Source organism: Vidua macroura, chromosome 2 (assembly GCF_024509145.1).
Source record: "Vidua macroura isolate BioBank_ID:100142 chromosome 2, ASM2450914v1, whole genome shotgun sequence".
In the NCBI taxonomy this organism is placed as follows: Eukaryota; Metazoa; Chordata; class Aves; order Passeriformes; family Viduidae; genus Vidua; species Vidua macroura.
Genome location: NC_071572.1, coordinates 78,952,629 through 78,967,393, shown reverse-complemented (window position 1 = coordinate 78,967,393; position 14,765 = coordinate 78,952,629). Strand labels below are relative to the sequence as shown.

Below are 14,765 nucleotides of genomic sequence, written 5' to 3'. Positions count from 1 at the left end.
GTGGGCTCCTCTCCCCATGCGGCCACATATCCTACCAGGAGCCTTGTCCAGCACAGGCCTCCCACTGGGTCATGGCCTCCTTTGGGCATCCACCTGCTCTGGCATGGGATCCTCCAGGGGCTGCAGGTGGACCTCTGCTCCATCATGGACCTCCATGGCTGCAGGGGCACAGCTGCCTCACCATGGGCTGCGCCACAGGCTGCAGGGGGATCTCAACTCCAGCACCTGGAGCACCTCCTGCCCCTCCTTCTGCACTGACCTTGGGGTCTGCAGGGCTGTTCCTCTCACGTGTTCTCACTCTTTTCCATCTATTGTTTTGCAGCAGTTTTTACCTTTTCTTGACTTTCCCCCACACACCACCACTAGTGGCTGGGCTTAGACTTGGCCATCAGCAGGTCTGTCTTGGCGCCGGCTGGAACAGACTGTCAGACATGGGGGAGCTCCTGGCATCTCAGAAGCCACTCTTGCATCCCCCCCTGCTACCAAAACCTTGCCACACAAACTGCAACTGTATGCTTTCTGATTTATGGCTACAAAGTATGGATTTATCTGGTTGGGGTTTTTTCTTACAGTTCTGTTTGACAGTTAAGTCAATTTAAACCTGGAGTATTGCCATGCAAAATAGGGAATGCATTTGTGGCAAAGAGTCTCAATGTTTATTTGATTCGTACTGGGGCTATATAGCTCTGATTACATACAGGGGTTTTTTTTCCCTTATGATCCAGGACTTCAAGATGACAGGAAGAGAGTTTCTTGAACTAGATTCTCCACAACAGAGACTAATTTTGGAAAGATTTAAGCGGATGGAAATCATACAAAAGATGTTCAATGAGCTTCCTAAAGAAGATCAGTAAGTGCTGGTAAAATAAATGAAGATAAGTGCATCAAACATTTCAAGTCCTGGAGGCTTTTCTTTTTCCTTATTCTTGTATTACAAATTCTCCTTGCAGTTACAAAATTAGTTAATTGTGAAGATGCTTGTTATTGTCCAGAACAGAAAACTTGTTTTGTGTTTTTTCAATATGGTTATTTCAATGTTGGCTCTGGTCCTGCTCAGCTGGTTTCTGGCATATGCTCCCCAGTGCTGAGGGTTCTGTGATGGCTGATCAGCCCTGACTGGCTCTGAGCATTCTCAGTCCTGTGCTAGAGCTAAAAAAATTTTCTAGGAAACTGAAATGTGATTCTGCTGGAGTCATCTTGTGTCCAGCAGGGCTGGCCTGGGGCCAGAACTGAGTGAGCATCAACCTGCTGGTTTCTGCATTTCATTCTGCACTGCTCCCTGTTTCAGGAAGGCGAGACTAAGGTGTCCAGGTGGTGGTGGAGGAGTCAGTTGGAGTCCTGCAGGCTCACCAGCAGGGTTCTGTACAGCACAAAGCCAGCTAAATGCCTTCTGGGCCTCACAAATGACCTTTTGGTTTGTGATACTGCATGTCACTGCAAAACCTTACTGGACCTGAGCTGCTTCTGTTAGGAGCCATTTGCATGTGTGTATCAGCTTGTATACATTTTTTAGAAATAAGAGTAACCAGAAGCTTATTTTATTTATATTTTTTTAATAGGACTAAATTGCTGGCTAAACAAACTGCTGGTAGTAACACAGGGCCTCTCCACACAGGTGAGAAAGCAAAGGCTGCAACTTTGTGTAGGATCTGCTGCCCTCAGCCTCCAAAACTCCTCCGTCCCCAGGAGAGCAGGGGAGGCAGATACTCAGTAGTGATGTGGTAATAGATATGTCTATTAATATCCAGATAACGTCTGGATAGAAACTCTGGACTTACGGATTGCTGGACCTTGGAAAGAAGCAGCTGCCAGTCACGGGCAGGACTCGCAGCTTGTATCCAAAGGGTAGCTCACTGATGTCTGAAAAGGAAGAGCAAGCATGCTGCAGTCAAACTGAGAGTTCCTATTTACCCAAGCACTTGTTTTTAACACTAGGGAGCTCAAACAAACAAAAAACCACAACCCCCAACTCTTCCATCCTCCTTTCCTTTTCTTTTGTGCAGTGTAGCAGTTCTGTACCTCACTAAGTAGATTCTGCTGGTCCTGGGTACATTAAGTTGCTCTGGTTTGGGTACTAATAATGCTGTTAAAATTTTAATCTCAGTCCTCCATATTTATTGTTCTGTTTGCCTGTGTTTCACTGCCTGTGATTGTAAAGGTAAAATTTGTATTTTCCTATTCAAAACAAAAAATAGTTGGTGTCCTTGATGTCTGACATTTTTAATTTTGTAAGTTTTGCGAGATTAGCAAGTACATGTCTGAAATCTTTTCCATAGTGCTTAATATTACGCAAAACATTAAAATGTAGAAGAATTATAAGTAGATTGACTTTTTAAAATTATATATTTTATTGTATATATTTATTTCCTCATTTCTTTTCAGAAAACATTATCCTTAGAAACATGCTTATTAGTAGAGCTTTAATGAAGTTTCCATTAACTATAATAATGGGGGGAAAAAAATTGTAGCAACAGCTTTTCAACCTGTCACTTCACTCTTGAAGTGTGTGGCATATAACAAAGGATGTGGCACTGGCTGCTTTTGAAAATAGTTACTCTCCATTTTGCACCAGTGAGAGACTGTCTCTTACCCCTTGTTGCAGGATTTTCAGAAGAGAATTGTACTGTTGACTAATCTAAACTTTTTTACAGTTCTCAGTTGCTGAAACTACTTTCCCTCTTTGACAGGAACCTTTGTAATCATGGAAAATACTTCCTAGCAGCAAATTCAAGCTTATGTGGCTTAGCAGCAAATAATTTCTTCAGGAGCATCCTACATGTCAGAAAGGCTTCCCTGGTGTCTGCTATGCCAATGGCTGTTATTCCATTTCTTTCAACAGCAGCAATTTATGAAGCTTTTGTGCATGACCCTTTATTTTCAGGTAAAAACCTCTTTATTCCTTTCTTTTTTTTTTTTTTGAAAGGGCTTTGCTTTCTGTACACACTGTAACACTAGAGGAGCTTTTTCTCGCTGCAGAACAGTGCTCTTAAACTGTTGTGGTCTTGAAAAACCTCAGTTTGTAAAGCAGAGTTTGAAAAACAGAATACATTGGACAGCAGTGTGTTCTCAAAGTTGAGTGGGAAAAGACATACATATGTTTATTTCTAAAAAAATTCTTTGACACATTACTTATTTTCAGCATTTTTCACTCAAAGTCATGCAAAAGTGACTGCAACAAAGCAGTTCAATATCCCCCCCAGCTGTACAATTTCATTTGAAGGTCAGCATTTGAATGATAAATTCCTTATGGATTGCAGTGCAAGTGATTATTTTTGGTTTTGTCTCAGTTTTTGAGACTGTTTTTGTTGTTGTTTTGGTTTTGGGTTTTTTTGTTGTTTTTTAAAAGAAAACTCCTCTTTATAAATTTTTGCATATCTATATGGCTTGGAAGTTTCTGTCAAGAGCCTGTTTTCAGATTGTTGCACACAGCTTATAAATATTGTTGTGGTGGAGCATGTGTGGATATTGGCAGTGAAATATGATTTGCCACGCAGGTCAGCTGAACTGTGAGGTCTGTGCTGTGATCAGAGGAGGATTAGTAGGCGCTGTTGTGGGTGGTTTCTATCCCATTTTCCTGGCTATCCCCTTGAATGCAAGCCTTGCAGCCAGGTACGTCTTACTTACCTGCAGTGTATTGATTGAAATGTATTTATGGGTTAAATGTTCAGCTCTCAGTGTAAATTGTGTAGATATTGATCTGTGCACACTTGTCTTCTTGTAGACATTTAGCATGTGGAAGGAGATATACGTTAAGGTCATCTAATTACAAAATGAAGTTTGTAAGAGCTACACCAAAGTGAAATAAGATCTGCAAAGTGACCCATTGGGAAGCCCTTGAGTTTAGCAAGAGCCTTCTTAGTCTCCCAGGGTGTGCCTGGGTGTGTGCTGTCATCCTACCACCACTGAAGTTGGCTGGACAGCCAAGAGACCTCACTGACCCTGGGCAGTGCCCAGCAGCCAAAGTCCCTGACAGGTGTCATTCTGTGTAGTTCAGAGCACAGCAAGGGCAGGGTGAGGCTTGGTGAGACACAAGGCATGCAGGATGGTTTAAAGCATTTATGCAGAGAGCTCAGTACCACCAGGTGTATTTAACATAGGAGAAGGAAGATAAAATTACTATCTACATAAATATTTATGTTAAATCTTGTCACTTGCATGGAAAAAAAAAGTTTCTACCACTGTTTCTGTTGTTTAGGTATATGTCAGCTCCCTTGCCAGGGAAAGAAAATCTGTTACGCTACTGGCTCACAACTTCTCAGCCTGTCTTTAGAAAGATGAGTGTGGGTATACTGGTACAAGCTCTGACTGGATTATATCTTGCCACTAAACAGCATGGAATATATATCAAAATGCTGCTGCAGATGAACAGTAGCAGGGATCCTGAAGAGCTACCTGAATGAAGTAAAGCAACTTCTCAATTGCCTTGGATAAGTAACCATAATAAACAAGAAAAAGAAGTGTTGCTGTGTCTTTTTAATACAAAAACAGTCTCTGCACTGGCTTTTTTTTAAGTTTTGAACTTAAATGCAGGTTAAACTTTCCATTATACCCAGTGTAGTGTATACACCTGAATAACAGGATTGTTTTGGAAATGGAAGGCAAGAAAGCACTTATAGTGCCTGCTTAATGTTTGGTTCTAAGGTAATGCTACAATTTTCAGAAGCTGTAAAACATGACTATTCTTGAAAAAGAGGTTTTTTCCTTCATAATGCAAACCATACAGATTTGATTTTAAAAAAAACCACACACACAAAATCCCAAAAAAACAAACAAACAAAAAAAAAAAAAAAAAAAAAACAAAACAAAAAAAAAAAACCAAAAAAAAAAAAAACCAAAAGGGGGAGGATCAAGGCAAGGTTTTACTAGGCATCTACTCAAAATCTGAGTATTTTTCTCCATTCTGCTAGCACAAAACTTCTGTCATGAGATTACCCCTTCTACACCATTAGATGGGTCACACTGTAGAGAACACTTTTATCACAGAGCAATCAGCAGTCATAGTCTTGTCAGGCTTTCCAGCATATCAGAAAAACAGCCTTTGGCCTTGTAACCATTTTGCCTTGAAATTAAGTCTTTTCCAAGGATGAGGCTGTGTCGAGAGGCCTTTGAGGGCTGGTGCCATTACTGGGATATCTCAGCTATGTCTCAGATCAGTGGTCCAGAGTAATGCCTTTATGAGTCAGGTGTGTCTTCACATTGGTGGCTGTGTGTTCTAGAGCAATATAAATTGCAGCTCTCCTACTGCATGAGGTGTATTCTGCAGTCTGAGAGCTAAATCAGGAATTCTTCTACAGAAGCAATACTCTCAATCTGATGTATTGTCTTAACTCACCGTAGGTAGGGGCTGGCTTTTCCCAGACAAGTGACAGAACAAGAAGAAACGGCCTCAAATGGTGCTAGGGGAGTTTCAGGTTGGAGGAATTTCGTTGCAGAAGGGCTTATTAAGCATTGGAATAGACTGCCCAGGAGGTGGCAGGAGTCACCATCCTGGAGGTGTTCAAAAAAATCACTGGATGTGGCAATTGGCGCTATGGTCTGGTCGAGGAGCTGGTGATGAGTGAAAGGTTGGACTCAATGATCCTGGGGGTCTGTTCCAAACCTAAGTGATTCTGTAACTGTAAAAGCTCTACAGCTACTGGTCAACAGTCACTTCAGTAAAATTCTAGCATCCCCTGAGATGCACATGGACATATTTATTCCATGCACATGAAAATATTTATTAATGAGAATTAAGAATTCAGCATTGAGACCTTTAATTGAAAGGGGTTAAAATTTAGGCTTTAATGCTGATGAAAATATATTGAAGGAGTTTCATCATCTTTATCTACCTTTTCTTTAAAAATGGGTCATTACAGCAGGAATATGACACATTCTTTATCTATACCCAAGAGCAGCAGCCTGATTTGTACAGGTAAGCAGCAACACAGACTCCATGTTGTTCTTTGTAGAAATCATTTAGTTTTTCCTTGATTCAAAGTGTTGCTGTGTCACGTGGGTGTTCCCATCCTGGTCTGCACCCAGACAGCTTGGCCTTACCTTAATCACCCCGACTGGAGATTCCCATGGACCAAGTATTTTACATGACAGTGAATTGTCATATCTCTGGAAGCCATCAGACTTTAACCAACAGAACCACTTACCTGTGATAATAAAAACATAAAATAAAGATGTTACTGTGCAACAGTGTCTTGAAGAATGATAATGACTGGCTCAGTGATTATTGCAAGTGTTTAACATTATATAGTTAAAATACTTTAAACAGATCCCAGTGCGTATTAAAGGGTGAGAATCAAAAGGATCTTCCTTTCCACATACTACTTTCATTTTGGTATAAATTGAAGCGATAATTATCCTCAGTCATCAAAATGCATGTTCTGATGTTTGGTGGTCTGACCTGGACAAACCACATCCTTTTAGATGCTCTTTTCTTAAAGTGAAAGGTGGAGATTGTATATTAAAAAGTTATATTCCTCAACATTTTAGTAAGTTGCAAGGACTGATAGTTGTTTTCAGCATGACTGATAAACACACAAATTGCAGGCATGTACTTTACATGTTCAGCACTAGTCACATCAAAGGTCAGCTGAACACTCCTGAGACTAGAAAGGTGGTGTGTTTGTGAACAAGGAAACTTCAGTTACACCTTCTGTACTTCTCAAACTATTGAGGGGAAGAAGTGTTCTCAGAAGTCAACCAATAAAGTCTGAAGTTGTTTCAGAATTCCACAGGACACCAAGATACTATCCCAGTTCTGGCATGCATGCATGTGGAGGAGTGCCTACACAGGAATCTGGGAATGTTCTTCCCTTCCCTGTTTCATACACAGGGTACGACCTACCTCCTGCAATCCCCAAGAACCAGTCCTTGGCCTCTGACAACTGTAATAAACTGCCTACAAACACTGAGTGAGAACAGGTGTTAGTCGGATCCTTTCTTCCACATTGTAGTAGAAACAAGACAGGCACAGGCTGCTTATCCCAGAGAAGGGATGTCAGGCTACTCCAAGTCTGAACCATGGCCAAAAGAAGGCCAAGAACAGTTACAGATAAGAGCCAACAGAAATACTAATAAAGCTCCACTTTTTTCTTGTAGATGAACCATTCTAAATGCTGTCTCAACATCACAATGTATTCTACTTCTGCAAATCCTCCTGGTACGTGTGCAAGTCCTGCCCTTGGCATCCTCCTGCTAATGAGCACAGGCAGAGTTATTTCTCCGCATCTGCATATCCCACTTAAACTGGGTGGAAAAATGTAGAATCAGCAGCTGGTAATGTGCAATTTTTGCACAGAGTGTTCTTTAAAAAGAGTCCATTTGAACAGCTCCCATACCTAACATATCCTTCGGACATTTTACAGTGTAACTAATAGTGAATAATACAGCCCTATAACCAGAATACTGCTGATTCCAGCAGAAAACCTCCTTAACTACAAACTCTAGAAAACATAGCATTTTCAAAATCAGTAAACGTACAAAAGGCCTTTGGATTTTGCCAAAGACTCCTGTGTTTCATAGGGAAAACTGATTACAATTTTGACAAATGGCATGAGAAATCTGATTATCTGGAAATGCTGGAACATGGCTCCCCGTATTTCCTTTGATATCATCTCTCCAGGCAGCTACAGATTATAGAAGCACCAATTTGTTTTTAACCCCCAGATGCTGCAAAGCTCTTCAGAGGAAACAGAAGTTAATTTAGAACACTACCAAGAGTCACAGCACCAGGATCAAACTCCAACGGACTAAAGGAGAACTGAGCATGAAATTGTTTCTTATTTAGACACTAAATAGTCTTCAAGTGGCTCTGTTGAGAAAAAAATAAAAGGTAAATGCAGGTAGCATAGCTGTGCAGCTGAACACTGGCAGCACTTGGTTCTGTGGTACATACAATTTACCAAACACGTTTCAGTGCTGAACAGGATATTTTCTACAGCTAGAGGCCAAAAAGGCAGAGCATGCCAGTATGCTTTTACATTTTTATGCAGTATTTTTTGTGAAATGCACCTTTTTATCAAGCTGCAGACCACTTTCACTAGAATCCCCTCATGCTGGAGAGCCAGTGCACTATTTTAAACTGTCCTCTACAAATAAAGATGAACAGGAATTTGAACATACAGTACATGGCCCAGTCCGGAGCCATGAAAATGTTCTGTCCTTCCAGCACTATCAAACCTTTTGTTTTTAACATTCACTCCGGTGTTTAGTGTGGAAATAGCAATTTGATCAAAGAGTGTGATTCAACAGCACATAATTAACCAGTCGTGAAACTTCAGAGCCTAAAAATAAAACAAAAAGGAGGAAGATGCTAATAAACCATAGAAGGGTTTATGTAAGCATTTTACTCCTCCATGGTATATTGATCAAATATATCCATATTAATAAAAAAATTAAGAACTATGAAATACAAGAAGTGGTGATTCTCAGAAGTACAGCTCTATCTGCAGTTCAAGGAGTAACACCTTTGTGTTGTCCTCACCACAGAATTACCTTTAAAGACAGAAGAGCAAGAACATTTCTCCTGCATACCCTGATCCATTACATCTTGTTTTCCAGTTGATGACCCAGAGATAGCAGCAACAACATTTTCCCCTTTCCATTTTACCACTTTGTTTAATGAATGAAGCATTCATGAAAATATGAAAAAACATTTGAGCCCATAAACTGAAAGATCAACAAGTCTGATTTTATTATGATATTGTATTCTTATCTGAATGGCACATAATTACAAAGAAACATTTACAATATATTTTCAAGTATTAATTCATTTCAAGGCTTTCACTTCAAAAAGCTACATTAATAATACACCATACAGATAGTACAGTTGGTTAGTTTCAAATAACTTCCTCCCTTCTATTTGGTTTAAATATGATTCAGTAGGCACTAGAAATGCCTGCAGCCACTGACTTTCTTGGGACTTGACCTTGTTCTTGTACCACAATACATCATTTTGCATGTCAGAAAATCAGCTGCTCTCAGACACAGCCACAGGTCGTGTCATGACAGAGCATTGTGCAGGTTCAGCAGAGGCCAGAAGAACTGTCCCTGACCCTGCCATTCAGCAGTGATGCGACAAGAAAGAATGCATACTTAACTTAAAAAACACTCCTACACTGAAGTAACTGTAAAAATGCCAATGGAACATCCCATGCTTGCTACATTAGTGTTTCTCTTTTCCTCAAGCACGTTAAACTGAAAAATAAATCACTTTCATGAAGTCTGAGCCAGGCAGGTTGAGATTAGGTTGAATCTAAATTATTTCCATTTTACGTATCAGTCAGTGCAGGTCCTGACTCCTGTGCACTGGTACAACCCATCAGTTACAGCAGAGTTACCCAAGTTAAGACTGAAATTTTGAACAGCCCTGTTGATGCCACCACAGAGGTGTAAGGTCACACATATCCCACTAAGTCTCTTTTGTGCTGGCAATATCCCCTGAACAGATGGAATTCTGCATACAGTGGAGTAAAACCTGTTTGACAGACTATTGCCTTTTAAAAAAAAAACATCTTGGATGACAGTAAATAATCCCAGCATTCAACTTCTTTTTTTTTTTTTTAACCAAATACAGCAAAAGCCCTGTTACCTCTTTATTCTCATTTCTTATACTACCTTTTAAAATAAAGCAGGAAATGTGGCCAGCAGCTGGTCCCGTCTCTTCTGCCCCAACACAGCTGAATCCACTTTAGCATAAAGAAAAACAAGGATGCTAAATACACATATATTTTATCACACAGTGATGTTTCACAAAGAAAAATCAAACTCCTTTTCAACTGATGAACACGTGACAGAGTCTAGCACCAATAAAGCAAATGACTGGGAGAAAATGCTTTCACCTACTTAGCCTTAAACACAAAATTTAAGGCTTTAAGAAACAAGACTTCAGAAGTATTAAATAGCATAATTAAAAAAAAAAATTAATAAATGAAGCTGGTTTAGGAAAGTATTCTTTGTGAAACCTCACTTTACATATTATCATTTTCACAATCCTTCTTCCCCCAACTGACATACATTTAAACAACCTAAGCATTTTAATACAACTGAAAAAAGAACCCGCTCATCTTTTGTGATAGGGAGAAACACTGACTACTACAAGAAAACACACACTATTTTTTTGTCAAACTATTTTCCCTCCTATCTCAGAAGCAATTATGGAGCACTTTTCGTATCATTAACCTCAAGATACATATTTGCTCATCTCCAAACTGTGCTTAATTATATCAGGTTATAGATTTCTGGATACTGTAAGAGGCTAAATTAAGAACTCTACAGTAGAGTTATGCATATACATTGCATATACATGCACATTTTTAAAAATTAAAGCTACTCTGAAGTAACATTGGAATTTCAGTGTGCATGGGCACAGAGATTTACTTGTGGGAAGGTAATGAGTTACTTAGATGCACTGATTCTTCAAACCTAATTCTCCTTAGAGGTCCATGCAAGAGCAACTCCTCTATGTGAGGATTCCTCTGCAGTGATTTAACCAGTGCTCAGGCTGTTTCATTAGGTAAAACTCTGCATCATGATTTAGAGCAAGCTAGAGAAGGGCTTTTGAATAGTACCGTGCATCACTAACACTAGACAGCATTTTAAACCAACAGGTCACAAATTCCTTTTCTTTTTTTCATTCAAAAAGCAATTTACTTAGACTTTTGGGACAGTCTCCTGTAATAAAAGGCTATAAATGTCACATCCCCCTTATTAGCATATTTTTCTTTTTCCGCTCATCAGATACTTGGTTTAATAGGAAATTTCTATTTCAAATGCATAAGCAGTTTCTTAAAATTCAAAATGTAGCTTCTGTATTGGCTACTATGTAGCCAATGTAGTTGTTTCAAAAATGAAAATAGGAAAATGGCTAATGAGAATGATGTGATTGTAGCCTTTACTATAAATTATCATCCAGAGCTAGAAACATTTTGGCAGAGTATGCCAAGGACCAGAAAAATAGTTTTCTGAACCAGTCATTAAAAGAGACTGGGATAAGCAAAGCAAGCTGTCTGATACCACATTATGGGAATATATTGATCCTTACCAGGTTGCGAGGTGGAAAACGACTGTTCTTTAACCCCTACACAACGGAGCCTGGCAGGGCAACCACCTAAAAGAGAAACTGTCAGAGAGGTTTTAATAGTAATGTATAACTGAGATGCAGTACAATTTTATATGCATGCTTTCTTTTGCCGATCATTACTATTTTCTTAAGTCTGTCCAGTGACGATGTCATAATGGAGTTTTTGTTTGGTTTTCTAAGCAAGCATTTTCGGCTCCTCAGGATAAGCAGGCTAGACATTATCTGACTCAAGACCGGGTAGTCAGCATTATCTTTACTGCGAAGTGGAGCCGAGCACACCTTCATGCATCAAGTCGGCATGATCTTTTCACCCAAGTGCTGCGAACGGGCTCTGGCGGCACCTCCGCGTGTGCACCACGCGCGTCAGTCTGCACGACCACTGTCGCACTGCTGCACACAGCTCTGCGCGACTCCCATCGCCAAACAGGCTCACACCACTACCGTCCACACGCCAGATTTACAGGACCTTAAACCAAGGCCACCGTCTGGCTCCCAACGTACCGTTCGAGAGAATTTTTGTTACCCTGGCCACTTAAGTAAGCGCCAGGTTCCCCTCCTTTGCATCTCCCCCAATACCACCCCATCACCACTGTATGGATTCTTTTCCTCCGCACCATCGCCTGCTTCCTCCGCCGCGACGCGAGGCCCTTACGGGTGAGAACCCCACGAGTACTTGCAGCAGGTACTTGACCCTACATTTTGAAGGAGGCCGCTGCCCGCCTAGCACAGATGGAGCAGAACTCCACCGACACCTGATCCCGGTCCACGTGCAGGCAGATCCCGCCGGGGGCCGCCCACTCCTCCTCCGTCTCAGTCACCGCCGCCGCCTCCTCCAGCCCGCGGGGCCGGGAGCTGGGCAGGGCGTAGTCGTGGTCGCTGCTCTCGCCGGCGGGCTGGAGGTGCTGGTGGCGGGGGCTGCCCGTGTCCCTGAAGAGGCTGGTGCTGAGCTGCAGCCCGCCGGCGCGGGTCCCGGCCAGGCGGCTCAGGAGCTGCCCCAGCGCGCTCTGGTTCGCCAGCACAGCCCGCAGGTAGCTGCTCTCCCGCTCCAGCTCTCGCAGGCGGCGGCTCAGGCCGCGGTTGCGGTCCCGCAGCTGCCGGTTCTCGGCAGCCAGGCCCTGCAGGCGGCTCTCCAGCCCCAGCACATACTGCTTCTTCTTCAGCCGGTTCAACCGCGCCGCCGCCGCCGCCTTCAGCCGACTCCCGGCCCCGCCGCTCCTCCGCCCGGGCGCCGCCGGCCGCGGGCCCTGGCCCGGCGCGGGCAGCGGCTCCGGGTCCCCACAAAAGCAGTCGCTCAGCTCCGCGTCTAGGTCCCAGTCCGGCCGGGCGGCCTCCAGCAGGTCTCCCAGCTCCAGGCCCGGGAACCAGTCCTCTTGCTCCCACACCTCCAGCGGGCCGCCGGGCGCCTCGGCCTCCTTCTCCTGCCGCCTCGGCTCCGAGGCGCCCGGGGGCTCCCGCCGCGGCGGCGGCTGCGGTTTGGGCCGCGCGGGCCCCGGGTCCCCTTCCCCGCCGCCATCCCGCCCTCTCGGGGCCTGTCCCGCTCCGGTTAGCGGCCAGACGGCGCCCGAGGGGCTGGCCCCGCCGGCCGAGGCCGCCAGCAGCTGCGTGAGGCTGTGGCGCATGGCGGGAGCGGCGGGAGAAGGGCCCGGCGGGCCGGGACGGAGCCTGAGGGCAGCGGGCGGCGCGAGGCTGCGGCCCGGCGCTCCCGCCGCGGGGCCTGTCGGGAAGCGGCGGGGGGGGGAAGGCGGTGGAAGCACCTCGCGACTGCGCCCGCGCGCGGAAAAGCAGCGTCTGGGAATGGGGGGGGGAAGAAGTCTTACCAAATGTGGAACATGTGAAAATTTCCTTGAGACAGGATGTTGACATTTGATCTTTGTATATTTTCAAGCCTAAACAACGAGAAGAGAGAGATCCGTGAAACAGAGAGCAGCCAACGAGATCTAAGGGCTCTCCAGCTGTTAGAAGGACAAATTAATTGTCACTAGAATTGCCTTGTTAAGGTTTAGGGCTCAACGTGTTTGTTTCAATGACCTCAGACCTAGGGGGAGCTTAACAAAGCTTGGGAAGAAGGATGTACTGCTGATAGTGAACGCAAAGAATGCAGAATTTACGGAACACAAGGACATCTGGCAGAACTCCCACGATAAGGAATAAACTAATAAACCAAATTTAGCAACTGTGCTAAATCAGCTCCGACTGGGTAATTCCAGCAGCAGGAGATCACAACCACCAACTCACGGACCACCGACCCCAAAAAAAAGAAAGATTGAGCATGCAAACTAATTAGCAAGAGAGAATCATTAACTGATAGACTACTAATTAATAAGAGAACTAGGTAACTTTTAGCTTGTAACACCAATTCCCTTGTTTGCTAAAATGTATAAATAGTAAAAAGTTTTGATAATCAGTGTGTTTGATTTGTGGAATACCACCAAGCATCCAAGCTTTGCAACTCTGAAATAAATTAATGTCTCACATGTGTAATTACTGGCTTGTTGCACACCAGGTAACAAATGTGATTTTTGTGGACAGCAGGATGACAGGTATGGGAGACTGGGGGTGTGAGGGGAGATGTGTGTGGTTTGAACGATGAGAGGTGTGTAGGAAATGTGGGTGTGCAGGAGGGGTGTGTGTGACAGGCTGTGAAGGAGGGAATGGGGGGCAGTGACAAGGGATTTGCGTGTGAGGGAGTAGGGGGAAAGGTCTCTCACACATAACCATTGCCAAAGGGTGGGAAGGGGGATGTTCCTGAAGAGGGCAGAATGTGGGGTCTTTCCCACCACACCCCATGGCTGGGGCAGAGGCCTCTGGGGCTGTTCTGTCACACAAGAGAGCAGGTGTCCTCTGGCCAGATTTAGAGTATTTAGGCACCTGGTTTCAGGGTCTCTTGCAGTGACCAGAGGGATACAGGTACTCCTCGTTGCCTATGGACTAATTCAAACAGAGCAGCCAGCTCTCAGACCGAGGGTGTAGTGGGTAACGTGAATCAGTTGGCATTTACACTGTAGCTGCCAGCACTGAGATTAACTAAATGTGTGGTGGGGGTGGGCACCTCAGAGCAGGGAAGTATGATTAAAAAGTAGGAGAATGTGGTCCATAAAACATCTGTGGAATGACACTTGTAGGAGCCAGGATCTGAAGAAATGCTGTGGTTCGTGACACAGCAGGTAGTAGAGCAATACTTCTCACCTGGCTTTGTGTGGGTTCAAGGGCAGTCTAGAGAAGTTCAGAAGAAAGGCTGCAAGCAGCTGCTGCTTATGTAGAATCAGAATCACAGAATGGTTTGGGTTGAAAGGGACCCTAAAAATCACCTAGTTACACCTCCCCTGCCTTGAGCTGGTAAACCTTTCACTATATCAGGTTGCTCAGAGTGCCATCAACCTCAAATTGAACGCTCCCAGGGATGGGGTCATCCACATCTGGGAATATGTACCAGAGGGAACCTGGGAAACCTGAGCCAGAAACCACATCTGGTTCAGCCAGTCCTTGAGACAAGCTGGTCAGTGGCCTCCAGACCTGCTGCTTCCAGTCATTTCTGTAAATGACCTCAATAGATACCAACTCTGATACCATGCTGTGGCTTATCGATACCGAGGACCAAGAAATACTCAGTCTGATTCCTAAATTCTAGAGTTATCCCCAGGCATGTGGGATAGAACTTGAGGTACTTTGAAGGTGACTGCCTACAGCCCAG

At 43.8% G+C, this 14,765-nt stretch overlaps 2 protein-coding genes across 9 annotated transcripts in view; one reads left to right on the top strand and one right to left on the bottom strand.

Annotated features, from left to right (window-relative positions):
• LOC128804117 (transmembrane protein 126A-like) overlaps nt 1–4,457 on the top strand; it is a 45,020-nt gene extending 40,563 nt beyond the window's left edge. For all 7 annotated transcript variants that reach the window (XM_053971601.1, XM_053971600.1, XM_053971606.1 and 4 more), the window contains 4 exons: nt 726–850; nt 2,688–2,881; nt 3,495–3,609; nt 4,196–4,457. In XM_053971601.1, the coding sequence (XP_053827576.1) occupies nt 726–850; nt 2,688–2,881; nt 3,495–3,609; nt 4,196–4,400 (639 nt within the window). In that variant the 3' untranslated portion in view covers nt 4,401–4,457. The remainder of the gene's footprint in view (nt 1–725; nt 851–2,687; nt 2,882–3,494; nt 3,610–4,195) is intronic.
• A 4,835-nt stretch (nt 4,458–9,292) lies between these two features.
• On the bottom strand, nt 9,293–12,746 carry CREBZF (CREB/ATF bZIP transcription factor). Of its 2 annotated transcripts, none has more exons than XM_053971331.1 (3): nt 11,771–12,746; nt 11,036–11,113; nt 9,293–9,680 (listed from the first exon to the last, which is right to left on the bottom strand). In XM_053971331.1, exons 1-2 carry the CDS (start codon nt 12,691–12,693, stop codon nt 11,065–11,067), a joined length of 972 nt encoding a protein of 323 aa, XP_053827306.1. In that variant the 5' UTR covers nt 12,694–12,746; the 3' UTR covers nt 9,293–9,680; nt 11,036–11,064. The 2 variants fall into 2 exon arrangements, with proteins under 2 accessions (XP_053827306.1, XP_053827307.1); XM_053971332.1 differs by having other exon boundaries at nt 9,669–9,680; nt 11,689–12,746.
• Nucleotides 12,747–14,765: the final 2,019 nt, after the last annotated feature.

Bases quoted from the DNA above. Each gene is read 5' to 3' on its own strand.
- CREBZF (XM_053971331.1), bottom strand. From the start codon at position 12,693: ATGCGCCACAGCCTCACGCAGCTGCTGGCGGCCTCGGCCGGCGGGGCC. The intron at 11,114-11,770 runs GTAGGGTCAAGT...CCTCTCTGACAG, and splicing joins GCAGCGGCCTCCTTCAAAAT to TTTCTCTTTTAGGTGGTTGC.